The sequence below is a fragment of the Erithacus rubecula genome (assembly GCF_903797595.1).
Source record: "Erithacus rubecula genome assembly, chromosome: 2".
NCBI classification, from domain to species: Eukaryota; Metazoa; Chordata; class Aves; order Passeriformes; family Muscicapidae; genus Erithacus; species Erithacus rubecula.
Genome location: NC_136685.1, coordinates 58,980,557 through 58,996,653, shown reverse-complemented (window position 1 = coordinate 58,996,653; position 16,097 = coordinate 58,980,557). Strand labels below are relative to the sequence as shown.

The 16,097-nt window shown below is 41.9% G+C and overlaps 1 protein-coding gene across 1 annotated transcript in view; it reads left to right on the top strand.

Annotated features, from left to right (window-relative positions):
- The window catches only part of EZR (ezrin), a 36,373-nt gene that overhangs the window by 19,217 nt on the left and 1,059 nt on the right, over positions 1–16,097 (top strand). The window contains exons 3-12 of the mRNA XM_079331567.1: positions 3,126–3,221; positions 4,014–4,288; positions 5,067–5,150; positions 5,769–5,915; positions 9,189–9,285; positions 12,270–12,433; positions 13,346–13,476; positions 14,160–14,320; positions 14,585–14,677; positions 15,606–15,857. Coding sequence (XP_079187693.1) covers positions 3,126–3,221; positions 4,014–4,288; positions 5,067–5,150; positions 5,769–5,915; positions 9,189–9,285; positions 12,270–12,433; positions 13,346–13,476; positions 14,160–14,320; positions 14,585–14,677; positions 15,606–15,857 — 1,500 coding nt within the window. The remainder of the gene's footprint in view (positions 1–3,125; positions 3,222–4,013; positions 4,289–5,066; positions 5,151–5,768; positions 5,916–9,188; positions 9,286–12,269; positions 12,434–13,345; positions 13,477–14,159; positions 14,321–14,584; positions 14,678–15,605; positions 15,858–16,097) is intronic.

Genomic DNA, 16,097 nt, shown 5'->3' with positions numbered 1-16,097 from the left:
AGTTGATTAGGGAGATGGATCACCTCTCCTGTGAGGAAAGGCTGGGAATTGGGATTATTCAGCCTGGAGAAGAGAAGGCTTTGGGGTGACCTAATTGCAGCCTTCCTGTACCTCAAAGGAACCCTCAAAAAAGTTGGAGAGAGACTATTTACAAGGGCAGCCCAGGCCATTCTATGATTCAATGACACCATTCATGCTGATCACCATGGCATCAGAGTAACTTCTGCCCCCAGCCCTTTCATGTTAATCTGAAAGAGAGAAATTGGATTTTATCTCCTGCAGTAAGAAAGTCCAAATTACTGAAAGCCAGGGTTTTAAAAGCAATACTTTAGGTTAGAATGTAAGTATGTCATTATGTCAAGCATTCAACAAGTACTTCCTTCCTCCATATATATTAACTAACGTTTACAACTTAATTAATGTTCAGAGTCAGGGTCATCTCTCTGGCTGAAGAGAAACTGCTTTTTTTGCTTTCAGCTGAGAAGTTCAAAATCCTGAGAAGTGGAAAAGGCAGGATGTTTCAGGTTCAAGATACTTCTATTTTAGCTTGCTGTCTGGGTACTTTGGGATTTCTGAAGAATGCTTATTGCAGTGCTTAGTGCATGATTGGGATAGACCTACTCCTCATGGAGATTTGCTCCTTACATCCAGTAGCATGGGTTTAAAACCTGTGATTTAAAATTCTTATCCATATTTCATACCTTGTTGTGGAGTACTTCTGCATATCAAGGGAAGGCTGAGGTAGAATTGTGCAGCACAAAACCAGTAAAGGTGAAGACCATAAATTCTCTCTTCAGTTCTGATGAGCAAACCTTTCACTAGGCCCTTATCTCGGGTGGAGTTTACACCCAGATAAAGCCTGGGGAGGCAACAGGTTTTCACAGGTATGGGGAGTGGCCCAACTGGAGCTGCAGAACCACTGTGGGGGTTTTGCAGAAGCAAGCTCTTTTTAAAAACTACAAGGTGATTTCTTGACCTGGTTGTCAGCTAACAGAGCTACTCTGGCAGTGCTCTTATATTTTAGGCTTGCTAGGGTACCTGTATCCTGCATGTAAGATGTATTACAGCTCCTTTTATAGGAGAAGAAAAGCAGTGGAGCCTGTGAATATTCAGTTCTGCTCCACTCAAGCCAGTCTGTGCAGAGTTTGTGCTGCAGAGAGGTCTGAGGTGTCCCAAGAGCCAGCCCAGTGGGCTCTGCAGCTGGCTGGAGTATCCCCCAGGTAGTGTGCCCTCCTGACCATGAGCAAAATAAACTCAAATGGAGGAGAGTGTAACTGGCATTTTCTGGAAGTGAATGCAGAACTGGATGGAATGGGCAGACTCAAGATTTGCTGTTTCATGCATTTGAGGAAGCAGAGGAGGTGTCTCTCATCTTGTATATAATGCCTCGTTTCTTATTTCTTCCTTGTTTTGCCATGGAGGAAGTTTACAGAGCATTTTCCAATACAAGCTAAAGCATTCTTTGTTCTTTGTACTGAAACTCAAACAGTCAATTATGAAGATTAACTTAACACTTTCTCCTTCCTTACTTTTAGATTTTGGGAAGAACTTGAAGGGTCATAATTTCAGCAAGCTTTCTAACTCTATAGGAAGTATACTTTTTCTTTTGTAAGAGACATTCAGAGATAATGACCTGAAACTGCTTGATTTATGCAACTTTTATTTTAACAAAGTTGCAAAACTCTTGTGCAACAGGAAGTACCACACTCAACATACCCCTGGTTTTCTGCTAGATTTCATAAAAATACATCCAGCTGTCAGAAAACTTGTCTCTTCCATGAAAAAACAAGCCACTTTGAGAGAGGAAGGAAAAGGAATTTTAGTCAAGTAAAAGCTGAATTATTTTCAGATCCTATCTCTCCTTTTAAAAGGACATGGTGTTTGGGGGTTTTTGTTTGTTTGGATTGGTGGGTTTTATTGTCTTTTTGATAAACTCTAGGGAGTTTTATCTAACATTAGATTGTTTCTCTCAAGTCTGCTCTCCAGCCAGAGTGTCTCCAGCAAAACTGTAAATGTGGAGATGAAACAGATCCTTGGTTGAGGTCTTAGACTTGTTGAAGTATGTGTAACTCCACATTCTCAAGTCTGTCCCACTTCCCTAACTCACAAAGTTGTTTTAAAAACTTCTTGCCTTCACTCAGTTGAGCTCTCTGTAGTGATGCCTACATCACTTTTTCAGGGACTACTCTGCAATTAATATCATTAAGATGATCCAGCTATGTACATAGTAGATCTTTGCAGATTTTGACTGTGTCTAGAGCATAGCTTTACAGGTAAATGAGCTGCCAGCCAAGTACATGGCTGTAAGAACAAGCTGTCAAGAATAGGTGAAGGTCAGGGTCTTGCTTTCTGTAACCTCCACTGAGGAAAAGTAACATGTCCAAACAGGATTGCTTTACTAGTAAGTGTGCCATCCAGTCAATGAATGGGGTTTCTGTGTCCTTTTAGCTAGTAAGTGTATACAATATATGAAATGAAACTTGTCCTAATGTGGGGACACAGATATATTTTTGTCCTTTGTAAACTCAGCCTTTTGGGGAATTTAGAAAAATAATAACCTTGAGTGAGAATACTTTTATCTTGTTTTAACTCTCAGAGCCTCACAGCAATGGTATGAAGGACCTCTCAGTTGTTTCCTCTAGAGGGAATGCTGCTGACTGGCAGACAAGGTCACTTGAGCCATTAGTACTGCTAACCAGCTGTAGTTAGTACTAATACCATTAGAGACCATCCCACCAAAAACTTTGGTGGCATAACTCATCTGCTTCACTAAGTACAGTTTTAAGATGGGTCAGTAAATAAAGGCAAGCAGAAGCCCCACCTGCTGCCAGTGTATCAGTCTAGCAGTTGGTGGCCTGTCACTTGCTGTTTGTCTCACCTGCTTTCCCCAGGATCATCATCTTCCAGAAACTGGGTGGGACAAGTATCTTAGCCTATGCTGTCATCATCATCTACAATGTCAGCTGTATATCTTTGCAACAAGGTGAAATTAAGAGATGCCAAATAAGTAGGTTTAGGCTGTGGCCTGCACCCATCACAGGTGATGTGGGACTTGAAAGGACACCTGGACCTCAAGTGAACTATTACCTGCAATAGCTTTTTCTTTTTTTACCTTTCTGTTGCAGGTGGTTAAAACCATAGGTTTGCGAGAAGTGTGGTACTTTGGTCTCCAGTATGTGGACAACAAAGGATTCCAGACTTGGCTGAAGCTTGATAAAAAGGTAACAGACTTTGGGCTAATTGCTGGCTAAAGGTTAAAGCTTGTATAATTCCTGATGTGTTATTGGCTGCAACTTTATACACCTTGTGCCTGCTGTTGATTGTGCCCTAATTTTCATAATTCCAGGATTGTTTTTAGAGATAACATTGTGATCTCCATGGGGGAGGTGTGGCATGGCAGAAGTCTGCCCTTTCACTCTCTGAGCTGCAGGAAGCATTGGCAGATGTGCAGCAGCACCTTGCTACTGTACTTTGTTGGGAGGAAGCATCTGTGCTTTCTGTGGCTGGAGAAGCACCTTGGCTGATGGTGGGCTTAGGCCCTGCCTGTGCAGGATCAGTTGTGTGCTAATTGGAAAGGAGGCACTTCCAGGCTGGTCAGTCAAGCACTGATGCCTCTGATGTGCTCCTATTTGTGTATTCCCAGCTCTTATGAGGGCATGAACTGCTTTTCTTGGTGGGGCAGTGGGTGCCACACCTGTTTAATGCCAGGGGCTGTTCTCTGTCAAACGCACAGTGCTGGGTGGGTTTGCAGTCTGATACAGCACAGTAAATCATTCTCCAGTGAACCAGTGTTTGCTGTATAAACAGGATTTAACTGGCTTAGTTGGAAAACATAATGCATCTCCCCCATGGTCTCTCCTACCAGTAAGCAGCCAGAATTAAGGAATTCCACTAAGGAGTTGCCAGTCACTTGCCTCTTATGGCAAGTGCCCCAGATTCTTTTCTCTATGTAAAAGCAATCTATTGTTTGCAAAAAACCACCTGCTCAGTTGTCCTGTCACCTCTGTCCTCAGGTTTCTGCTCAAGAAATCAGGAAGGAGAATCCCCTCCAGTTCAGATTCCGTGCCAAGTTCTTCCCAGAGGATGTGTCTGAAGAGCTGATTCAGGACATCACGCAGAAGCTGTTCTTCCTGCAAGTGAAGGAAGGGATCCTCAGTGATGAGATCTACTGTCCTCCTGAAACAGCAGTACTTCTTGGCTCCTATGCTGTGCAGGCCAAATTTGGAGATTATAACAAAGATGTGCACAAGCCTGGATACCTCAATTCAGAGCGCCTGATCCCCCAAAGGTGAAGGAATTGGCTGATGCAGTCTCCTTTTTTTTTTTGGTTTTTTTTTTTTTTGTATTTGGATGCAAAGAGTTTCATTTGAAAGTATGCTTGGGGTTTTTTTAATTGAATTGCATATAATTGGGTTTTCCACTTACTTTATTTCTACCTGTCATATTTGAGTAAGTTTTTGCTTCTCCTTAGAAAGGAAATATAGTTGCGTATTCAGCTTTTATTTCTTAAACACTGCTGCCATGCTGGTAACTGTGGCAGTATAAATGTCTCCTCTTTAAGAAGAAAAGAGAAGCATTAAGTCAAGAATATGTGATTCCTGAAGAAGGTTGGATTTTGTTGGGTTGTCCTTAATCCTAATGTACTAAAAAACTTGTTTGTGGAAAGCATGTCTCATGGCTGGCTACACAGTCCATCCCCACACAGGATCAGTGGATGTTATCAGACCAATGGCTTCTCTTTACCCTTCCTGATGACACTGCAGCAATGTCTAATTCCAGGGATTGCACCAACTTTTCCTTTGCCTTAATCCCCTGGTGTCTACAGTATGTGTGTGATTTGTTTGCAGAGTTTTGCTTCTACCTCTCATGTGTCCAGAAAGGCTTAGCAGAGTGTTACTGCTCATCCTGAATTGCTCTGCTTCACAGATGTTGTCTTTGGGCTGAGTAGGGTTTTCCTTTTGGCTACAGTAAGGCTTCCACCTGGATGAAAGTAAGACTATAGCAAGATCACCATCAGTGGATACTGCAGAACATCTAATGTTGCTGATATCTGTTTCCTTGTGTAGGGTGATGGACCAGCATAAACTCTCCAGAGAGCAGTGGGAAGAACGAATCCAGGTGTGGCACGCTGAGCACAGTGGCATGCTCAAGTGAGTGTTTTGTGTTAGTCCTTGGGCTGGTCCCCTTGCTGCTTGTTTGATTACCTTAATGCATTTCTACAAAATGGTTTTGTTAGTCTGTGGTTTAGATTCTGAGTTGCCTGTGGGAGCCTACTCCTGATGTGTATTTTTTAGTTCAGTGTTGAATCACATGGTAAAGCACAGTAGTATGTTTTGTATTGGTGCTGAGAACAGTGTGGCTTCCTGAAAATCTTGAACCTGTACACATTGTATTAGTGATAGCTTTGAGTTGGAAAAAGAGTAAAGGTGTATGTCAAACCTTACAGTCATTGAAGCATTTGCATTGACATCCTATACCTTTCCTCCTCACTATACCCTTTAGATAAGGATGACTGCTGAGAGAGGTGATTGCTGATTTTCTGCCTGGAAATCCTATGGGTTGCTACATGGGAATATTCTGTGTCTGTGCTTGTAGATATGATATCATAACTACTAAAGTGAATCCCAAATGGTGAATGTTCAGTTTTAACTTCTGTATTTGAAGTGAGGTTTAGGAAAAAATGTATTTTTCTTCTGAGGTGTTTGTGCTTTCTGTGATAGAGCAGATGTTGGTTTTTAATTTATCCAACTTTTTCCTGTCTTAATCAGAGAGAATGCCATGCTGGAATATCTGAAGATTGCCCAAGATCTGGAGATGTATGGAATCAACTACTTTGAAATCAAGAATAAGAAAGGAACTGACCTTTGGTTGGGGGTTGATGCTTTGGGTCTCAACATCTATGAAAAGGATGATAAGTAAGGCTCTTGTTTTTACCTCTGATCTTCCAGAAGGGACTGTTTTGGGACATTTCTCACTTACAGGAATGCTTGTGTTCCAGTTTTGGATCAGTAGGTGAAGCTAGGAAGTGGGCTTTCACAGCCCCTGTGCTTTCATGTCTTTCCTGACCTGCTATATAAAGAGAGATCTCAGTTGTAAGAAGTCTTCTTCATAATTGTGCACAGTGGTGGAGCTGAATCCTGAACTGATGAGTTTGCCAGGTTTTTCCTTGGGTCAGGTCCCCAGGTTTGCCATCAGTGGCCACAACACGAGAACCTGGATAGGTGAAGGTATCTGCAGTGTTCAGACATCTGAGGACACTCCTGCCCTGAAGTTAATGATGGATGGGTGTGCAGCTGCCCAGTTCTGAAAAAGGCAGATTATGGGTGGACACAAAAGCAAAGCTGGGTGACACCCAGAGCCCAGGGAGAGGCTAATGTATATAGTTACTGTGAACAAGGAATGGAATGAGGGCTTGCTGAGGTATGTGTAGTTTTAATCAGCCCTTCTGGTAAAGGCAGAGCCATTATTAATTGGATAGTAGGTGGGAAATGATAGACTGCAGCTATAAATAAACATAATAAGAAGGTGAGAACAGCTGTGTCTAAGCCTGCTAGTCTCTTCTAATACTCTGCAACTGAAGGATTGAAGGGAGTTAAAATAGATATTTTTTAGATGGAGCATTGATGACTAGACTTCTTTCTTTTCCTCTTCCCAATGTTTCAAATCTTTGTTTCAAGTCACTAATCTCTAACAGACTATCATTGAAATATGGAAGAGATTTCACCTGTTCTACATCTTTGCACCAAAAAGCTTTGAATGCAACCCAAATATTAATTGGAGCTCTCTGGATCTTCTGTTGATAAGGCAAAGAGAAAGACAGTCTTTTCTGCCATGCTAATATGTGCTGTCACCCAGAAAACAAGGAGTGTCACTTGAAAGAAAAGTAGTTTCGCTCATGTAATACTTCAGTCTTGAATGACTGGTCTTGCTATGTAACCATGGTCACACAAACAGGTTTTTCAAGCTGCAGGAGCAGAGTGTAGCCATTGACTGTAAAGACCTATCGAGAGCCTTTGCAAAACAAATACAGTGCTGAAATAAACTGCTTGTTTCTGCTGTAACTCTTGCCACTATATAATTAAGTCTTTCCAGCAGATACAGGGACTAGAAAAATAGTAATGTGTATGGCACTTCGGGTTTGTAGATGCAAAACTTGGGGACTGAGGGCAAGGATGAAGAAGCAGAGATTTCATTGTTGAAGTTTAACATGAGGAAAATGAAGCTGTATTGTAGGTGCAGTGCATTTCAATGTCCTGTTTCTGGGTATATTCAACCTTTTTTTCCCCCTCCATTAAAGAGAAAAATCTGCCGTAGAATTTATAAATGAGTGAATTATTTTAGTTGCCTAGGATTATCTAGGATTTAAGCATTTGTAGTAATGTGTTGGAGGCTGGAGTAATTAGTTAGTCTTACTCTAATCAAATAATTTTCTTCACAGTTCTTAATGTTACACACACTGTTGCATAATCTTGCAGTTGAGTTAGAGGTTAGGGAGTGGAAAGTTCTGAAGAGGGTGAATTTTATTCTTGGTGTCTGAATTTAAATGAAGCAAGGAGATTTTTTTTTGTGCTTGGAGCCAGCAAAATCTTTTGATGTAGTAGCTTTCCATCTCTTTGACAATGAGTGAAATTCCTCCCAAAATTGCTCTTTTTTTAATCAAAGTGCTGCGTAGAATTCCTATGGAATTTAAGTGGTCCACTGTGATGATATGCACATCTGTAAGTGCTAAATATTAAACACTTGTCTTCAAATCATTTGCAAAAATAATTGTGACAGAGACACATATGAGGAGGGGTTAGAGAATAACAAGAAATTGCTTGTTGGTATTATTTTTTATATAAGACGCAATTCTTAATAGTTAACAGTTATCTCTAGAGAATATAGCCTCCCTTGATGAGAAAAGAATAATAATTTGATATTAAATATAAAATAAAATATTTGTTTGGGTTAATTAGTGGACTTTATTATAGTCAAATGCACAAGTTCTTGCAATGTTAAAACTTGCTGCAGAGCTGACCAGGTGTTGGAGGTGAAGTATTGGAATGGCTCAGAAACATTTGATTTCATGACAAGCTAGATGCTTTTATATGTAAGTCTGGAGAAATTAAGGTAGAGGAAAATCTCAAATGTTTAGTGAGTCATATAGAAAAATTTCAAATAAATGAACAGACCTGAACTTCTTAGCAGTGAGGAAGAGGTGGGAATCTGAATATTGCCCTTTTCTTCATAGGGGAACTTTTAAATAGTGTGGAGCCACGTGGCACAGCTCATGGCATGGCACAGCTCATGGCATGACCAGCGAGTAAAGTTCTGCTTGGTGACTCATGTGATGGGCTGAAAGAGCAGTCTGTATGGAAGGGAAGAACAGGGCCCTTGCTGCTAACCTTGCCTGTAATCTAGGGGAGGAGAGATCTGAAGGGAGGGTGTCAAGAGGATGGAGCCAGGCTCTTCTCAGTGGTGCTGAGCAATGGCACAAGGAGCAGACACTGATGCACAGGAAGTTCCCCTGAATGTAGGGAAGAACTCCTTTACTGTGCAGGTGACCATGCACTGGAACAGACTGACCAGAGAGGCTGTGCAGCCTCCCTGACTGGAGGTATTCAGGATGCAATCCTGTGCAATGTGCTCTGGGATGACCCTGCTTGAGCAGGGAGGTTCCAACCTGACCCACTCTGTGAAACAAAAGGAAATAAATCTCCTACCAATGGTGCCTGTCCAGCCCTTCAGAGAGCAGGCAGCATGGAGGTGACTGGGCTAGCTGTAACACAGCAGGGTAGGTTTGCCTGTGGGTGCTCTAAGGTGTGGGGAGCAGCTCAGTGACTTTGGCTTATGCTTCCCATAATGTGAGATAGGCCTGTGCAGGGAAGCACTGCACATGAAGTGTGCATGCTGTGGATTTTGGACCCAGAGTTAAAAGAAACAAGCTTAAAAGCAGCTGGGCATGTGACTTCAGTAGCGACCATCCCTATTACATAGCCAAAGGTCAGTAGGATGGCTGATGAAAATGAGAAGAGACTCGGTGAGAGAGGTTACTGGGCTTCTTTACCTACTCCCCATAGTATTCTGATTCAACTACTGTCTTCTTTCAGTTGGGAAAGCTTTGCATTCCACCAAGTCTGTGTTGGAAGCTATATGGAAGAAAAATGTTTATTGCCTCAGTTCTTAAAACAAGTTTTTCTTCTTTCCAGACTAACTCCAAAGATTGGGTTCCCCTGGAGTGAAATCAGAAACATCTCTTTCAATGACAAGAAGTTTGTTATAAAGCCTATTGACAAGAAGGCACCTGTAAGTATATTTAGAAGGGAGTCCTGGATATGAACAACTGATAAATGTTTAATCTCAAAATAAAATTGTCTGGGGAGAGGAGAAAGCCAGAGATATTCTAGATGCAAAATAAGCATTTGTATTTAGTGCTGCTGTTTTTTCTGTGCATCATAAATGAAAGGCTGATACTGATAGTTAATGTGGAAAAAGAGAAGGATTTTACAACTGCAGAGTCCTTTTAATTTCATATATTTATATATGAAATATATATTCATTCTCAAATTTGAGATTCTTTGCTAGGTGGCTAGTTCTGAGAGTCCTCTCTGCATGTCTTTCAGTGCATGGAAGCTGATAGGTAAATTTTATTTTTGTTTTTTCATTTAAAAAACCCCAAACATCAAAAAAATGTTCATTAAAAAATTGCAGAGGTAGTTCAAATGCTACTGCAAAACCACATGGATACAGATGGCTTCCCACTTCCACACTACTGACTGAGTAAACTGTGGTGTTCATTGACTTTCTTGAACACCAAGGTAAATCTGAGGGATATAACTTTGGTGGAGGACTGAAATGTAGCTCTGTGAATGTTGCTTTTCAATACTTAAAAGTATGTTTTCAGAGTTATTTTAGTGAGGAATTAGAAACTTAATTTGACCTGTTAAGAATGTAAGGTGGAATAACTGGTATAGGTGGATGTCATTCTGTCAGTCTTGTGAAATTATTGGAGTAGTTGAGAAAGACCATCTCCTTTGCTCTTCCCCCACCCCAGTACTTGGCCTTGGTGGGTAAGTACAGCCCAGAGAAATAATAAGCAGCCTGGCTTTGGCAGAGGATGATGGCTTATAAATATCTCTAACAGAAAAAGATTCTCCCAGTAATTTAAAGGATACTAATGCACTGTGTGCTGCAGGGGTTTTTTCCTTCCCCAGATAAGAACCTGGGGGAGAGGAGCTTTTTTTCTGTGATGCTGTTAGTGAAAACCAACAGAACTCCCCAGAGATAGAAAGCTGGTCTGTCAGGCATACTTTTCTCAATAGAATAGCCTCTTGCATGTGTTGTACATAATTACAAAACATAGATCACAGCTTGCCACCCACTCCCCAAAGAGTAAATCTGAGTTTGAAATGGAAGGCTTGCAAAAGGCTGGTACAGAAAGGTGTTAGCATTGAAAACCTGAGTTGTGTTTCTTCCTTCTCTGTCAATTGTTATTTTTCCTCTGGCTGGTTGTATGTTTAAAGTTGTGCCTAAAAGAAGAATTTACCCAGGCACTAATTTTGAGTATTAAGGAAGTTGTCTGGATCTTTTTGTGTGCTTGTGTCTCCTTTGAAAAAGGCAGGCATTATAACTACAGAAAAATATTCAGTCCACCAAAGTTGTGGGTTGGAAGCTCTCTTTTAATTTAGAGGATTCTGGATATGCCTGTGTTTAAATTGACAGTAATGCAAAGGGCAGAGTCCTGTGGCACTTTGCCCAGGTTAAGCTTTTTTGTTTTTGGGCTTTGTCTGCCCATATACTCCAAGACATTCAGCATGTTATCTTTAAAATATTGAGGTGCAATTCTCCCAGTTGTGTGAGATCTGGGGTAGGCTGGGGATGAGGAAAGAAAGGGATTCTTTTTTATTTGTATTTGAATGTTGTGTCCGTTGCTATGGCCTTTAATGACAAATTCAAGCACTGTCCATGCCTTCAGTATTTACTTCCATGTAAATGAGCTTTGCTTCAACATGGGACCTGTTCATCACAATGTGCACAAACTGTTTGTTTTTACAATTACTTGTCAGAAGTAGGAGGGTGGATGAGAGGCTTACAGTCACAATTATCAGGATCAGACCTGTGCACCTCAGATTGGCTCCAGCAGGATTGAGTGGGAGAGCACAACACACTGCTCTGGCTGCCTCTTCTGAAGCCAGTGTGTGCATTAGTGAAATGCATTAGAGAAAATCAGTCTTAGACAGCATTCATCTCAATTCCATTTTGGGAGCTTTTAATTGCTTACTATGATTTCTAGTTTTCCCAGAGATAGCCACAGCTGTACTTTTGAGCTGAGGGAATTAAAAGCATGATCACTGCTTCCATTCCTGGTTCCATCTCTTGCTAACAGTGAGGCAATCCTTTAGAGAGTAATTGCAAGGAATGGGCACTGGTTTATGGGGCTAATGTGGCAGCTTGCCCACTATCCATGTAGTATACAGAAAAGGCACAAGGATGTTTATCCACTGTGTGAGGCTAGATTGTGTTGTAAATATGTAAATATGGACTCAGAAAAATCATCAGGGTGATAATGAACTTGGCCCTTCCCTTTCTCTTCCTTAGCTGGTTTTCTTCTGTAAAGGTCTGATTATAATACAGACGATAAGAAAAATTGGGAATGTCCTTTTTACCAAACCAGAAATTTTAGAGTATCTTGTGTTTCATTACTGCCTGCAATGGGATATTCCAAATAACCCATGTGGTTGGTGGTCAAAAAAATGAGTTTTCACTTGATGCTTGTGACAGCCTAGGTCACTTAACTAGGAGATACCATGGAGTGGAAAAGAAGTATATTGATAGGTGTTTTTCTCTGAAAAAACACATGTGGGGCCTTGAATGTTGATCCAGATAGATCAAGAAATTCTACAAAGTTGCATTTGTAGCTTGTGCTTTTCTTTCAGTCACAAAACTACAAATTAGAGGTCTGTTGCCCAGATGTTTACCTGCCAACCCAGAACCTTCTGCAACATTTAATAATCTCCATTTAAAAGAGACTTCATTTATCTGGGATTTTGTCTAAAAAATGCTTTTTCTAGAAGAGTAACTTGTCAATTCTATCTAGATTTTAAATGGAGAATATAAATTACAATAGTTTTGGTTTTAGATTATATTTGCAGTCCCTGCTGGTGTGTTGAAATGGCCTTGCATGTATGTCTGGATTAAAATTAAATTAGTGGCAAGACGTTCTGTCTGCTGTTAGCTGGGAGAAGAGAAAGAGTGTTTGGAAGAAACTGACTGTGGTGTCTCTCTCCTAGGACTTTGTGTTTTATGCCCCTCGTCTGAGAATTAACAAGAGGATCCTGCAGCTCTGCATGGGCAACCATGAGCTGTACATGCGGCGCAGGAAGCCCGACACCATCGAGGTGCAGCAGATGAAAGCCCAGGCCCGGGAGGAGAAGCACCAGAAAGAACTGGAGAGGTGGGCTTGGATACAGACAGCTGATGGCATGGCAGAAAGAAATGACACTGAAGGGCCAGGGCTCAGCAAGCAGCTGTATCCCCTGGGCAGGAGTCAGTAATGTGGGAGAGGCTCTGAGCCATCCCAGGCTCAGGGGGAGTATGTGTGGCCCTGGAGCTCTGGAGTATGGGCAGGGACTTGGGGTGTCCTGCAGTGGGACTGTGTTATTCTCCCTGCTTGTGCCCACAGAGTCAGCTGTCCTGGCTGCTGCCTCAAGAGCTGCAAGGAAATGTGCAAGTAAAGGCACAGCAGGCTCTGGTGTGGTGATGTGCACCTAGAGGAGGGTTTTCCTGACTCTTGAGGGTTGGCATCTGATTTATGTGCTGGGCCATGGGATGGCTGGGAGCCTTCACAGGGGCACATATGTGTACACTGTAACGACAGAAGGAACTGGGAGGTCTCTTACAGGCAAGGAAAAAGGAATAGTAATTCTACCACTGGCAGCAGGCTGCTTATGATTCAAGAAAAAATGCTGCTTTTCTCCTGAACTTGTGGATTGTTTGTCTCCATTCCCTCAGTGCTGCTGTTTAACACCTTCTTGGCTTTCCATATGGTAGAAGTAACAAAGTTAACCTCCGCTGCCTTGCTGTACAAGTCCTGTTTTTCCTCTCTGTGTCTAGCAGCTATTGGGTGTTGTAAATTTCTGTGGCAACCAAAAAAAAAAAAATACAAATGCTTTTATGAAATGGGGTATGTAAAACTGAGCAAAAATTCTGAAGAGATGATGAAATGGCCTATTTCTGTCTTCTGGCTCCTGTTTCGTGGCAGTCACTTTCCCATTGAGCTGCCTGGAGAGATTCCCAGGCAGCTTTCTTGTCTGGCAGTAGCTTGGGTCTGAAAGTGAGCTTACAGCATGAAATGTGTTTCTAACAGGAAACAACTGGAAGATGAAAAGAGGAAAAGAGAGACAATTGAGAGGGAGAAAGAGCAAATGCTGAGGGAGAAGGAAGAGCTGCTGGTGAGGCTACAAGAGTATGAAGTGAAGACTCAGAAAGCAGAGAAAGGTAAAGTACTTGTCTGGCTGACCATGCCACACACATATTGTGCCCCATAGAGGGGTTGTATGGGTTGCTGCCCATGCTTGCCTCAATTTGGTGACACTGGGATCACTTGGCAAGACTTATTAATGTCTGCCTATACAGCTAAATGTACAAATGTGCATCCAAAGTATGAAAGAAGCAAAAAATCTGCCAATTTTATTTGGGAATCAAAGGGTAGGAGCTCTGTTTTCCCCTGTTGCCAGGAGGATTTAAGTAGCACAGCCTCTTCCAGCAGTGAGCAAGAGTTCAGCCCTCAAGTACTTTTTACTAACTCCTGACAGAAAAAGTACTTTGGGAACAAATCTTTCCAGTGAAATGGAAGCTTCTGTTTCAATGCAGAAGAACACATTGGAGGCAGCAACATCTGGTCCGTGCAGCACACTGTCAATTAAGGGCAGCAGAGTCATGTCAATGTTACAGACTTCAGTGCAAGCATCTTGCAGAAGATGTAATTACAGTGTGCATCTGATTTCTTCTGAATTCAGTTACTTGGTGTATTGTGCAAATAATTACTTCGAGGAGCACAGTGAAGGGAGTATTGCCAGCTGGAGTAAAGTCTTGTCATGACTTCTGCAATTACCCAAGACTGAAGTTCCTTAGCTTTGACCAGACTTGAGGACTAACCACATTGATGTGTCTCTTTGCAGAGCTGTCAGATCAGATCCAAAGAGCCATTCAGCTGGAGGAGGAGAGGAAACGGGCCCAGGAGGAGGCAGAACGCCTGGAAGCTGACCGGTTGGCAGCTCTGCAGGCCAAGGAAGAGCTGGAGAGACAGACTATGGACCAGATAAAGAGCCAGGAACAGCTGGTAAGACCCAGTTATTTTGAGAACAAGATACACAGGCATGTTATTGTGCCCTTGAGTAAGGCAAAGCATCATGTCCAGGGAAAAACAGTCCAGTGAAGTACTTGACCATCATTGTGGCACTGATTTCTATCATAAGAAATCTAGTTCTTAGTTTCCTTTTCAGTCTCTATTAGAGTTAACAGTATTTTTAATTGTGTTTGTTTCTTTGGTTGAGTTAGTGTTTATTTTTAGAGTCCTTATAATTCCCATTTTATTTTTCAACAGGCTACAGAGCTTGCTGAGTACACAGCCAAGATAGCACTTCTTGAAGAGGCAAGGAAGCGTAAAGAGAGTGAGGTTGAAGAGTGGCAAATCAGAGTGAGTATCTGCTTTACAAGCTGCTCTAAAGTTCTGTGCTCAAGCAGAGCATACTGTGGTACTTAGCCTGGTATGACTTCTCAAACCTTTAGAGGCATACTGCAGTGAAAAGGGCCAAACTTGTGATCTATGTGCAATACATCTGCAAAAACACCTTTCTTCCAACAACCCTTCAGTCAAAACTCAGAATGAAAGCCTGTGTAAAAACCTAAAAATGTGATCATTGTCTTGGAGCCTTGGAGAGGAAGGAGCACATGAATTAATGATGCATGTACTCCATAATGTAATGTCTGAAAATATTACATGAGTCAAGAGAAGATGTTTCAAATGCAGCCACACTGCAGGTATCTGTTTTGAGGAGCGTGTGCTGTTGTCAGTGGCTCCCTGGTACCTGGAGCAGGAGAGTTTAATAAACTGCTGCACTAAAACCAAAGACAAACCACACAAGCCTCAGTGTGCTGGTGCTCCCAGCACACTGTAAGACACATGGGAGGGCAGAACCACTGCAGCAGCAGGCAAGGTAACTGCCTGGTGTGTAATTGCACTAAAAATGCCAAATTAGATTCCCAGATTCTTACTCTGTTGAACTTGTGTCTTCAGCCCACAGCTCTTCAAATGGAGAACAGAATGATGATAACTGTAGCTTTCCATAGAACTTTGTCCTGGGCTGTTTTATTCAAAGATTATTTTTTGTTCAGACCCCCTGCACATGACACATTGGCTGATGATGATAGCATCCCTAGCAAAAAAAAAAAAAAAAAAAAAAAAAAAGTTCTCTAATAGTAGAGTAGGATCAGCTGCAGACACTTAATTCTCTCTTGCTTTTCATTGTAGTTTTAAAAAAATAGGAAGATGAGCATTTAAGTGTTCATTAAGCTGTCTTAAAGCAAGAAATGCATTTAAAATACTTTTCACTCTTTTCCCAAAGGCCAGGGAAGCACAAGAGGATCTGGTAAAGACCAAGGAGGAATTACACCTGGTAATGACTGCTCCACCTCCACCCCCACCCCCTGTCTATGAGCCAGTGAATTACCACGTTCACGACAACTTGCAAGACGAGGGCTCTGAGTACTCAGCCTACAGCGCCGAGTTCTCCAGCGAGGGCATCAGGAACGACCGCAACGAGGAGTCGCGCATTACCGAGGCAGAGAAGAACGCACGAGTGCAGAGCCAGCTGAGGGTAAGGCACTGCTTGCAACTGAAACAGTCATCCTGGACAACAGCTCCTTTAACCACTTGGTTAAACACACAAAGCATGACACTTTCTCTTTGTTTACGGTGCCTATAGTTTGAAGTAAAGGCAAGGTATATAAAGATTATTCTCATAGCTCAAGCTTTGAGATTGCTTAAATCATCCACAATGTTTTTGGAGAGCCTGGGTCATATCCATGTCACTGCTCTCTCCAGGCATTAACAACTG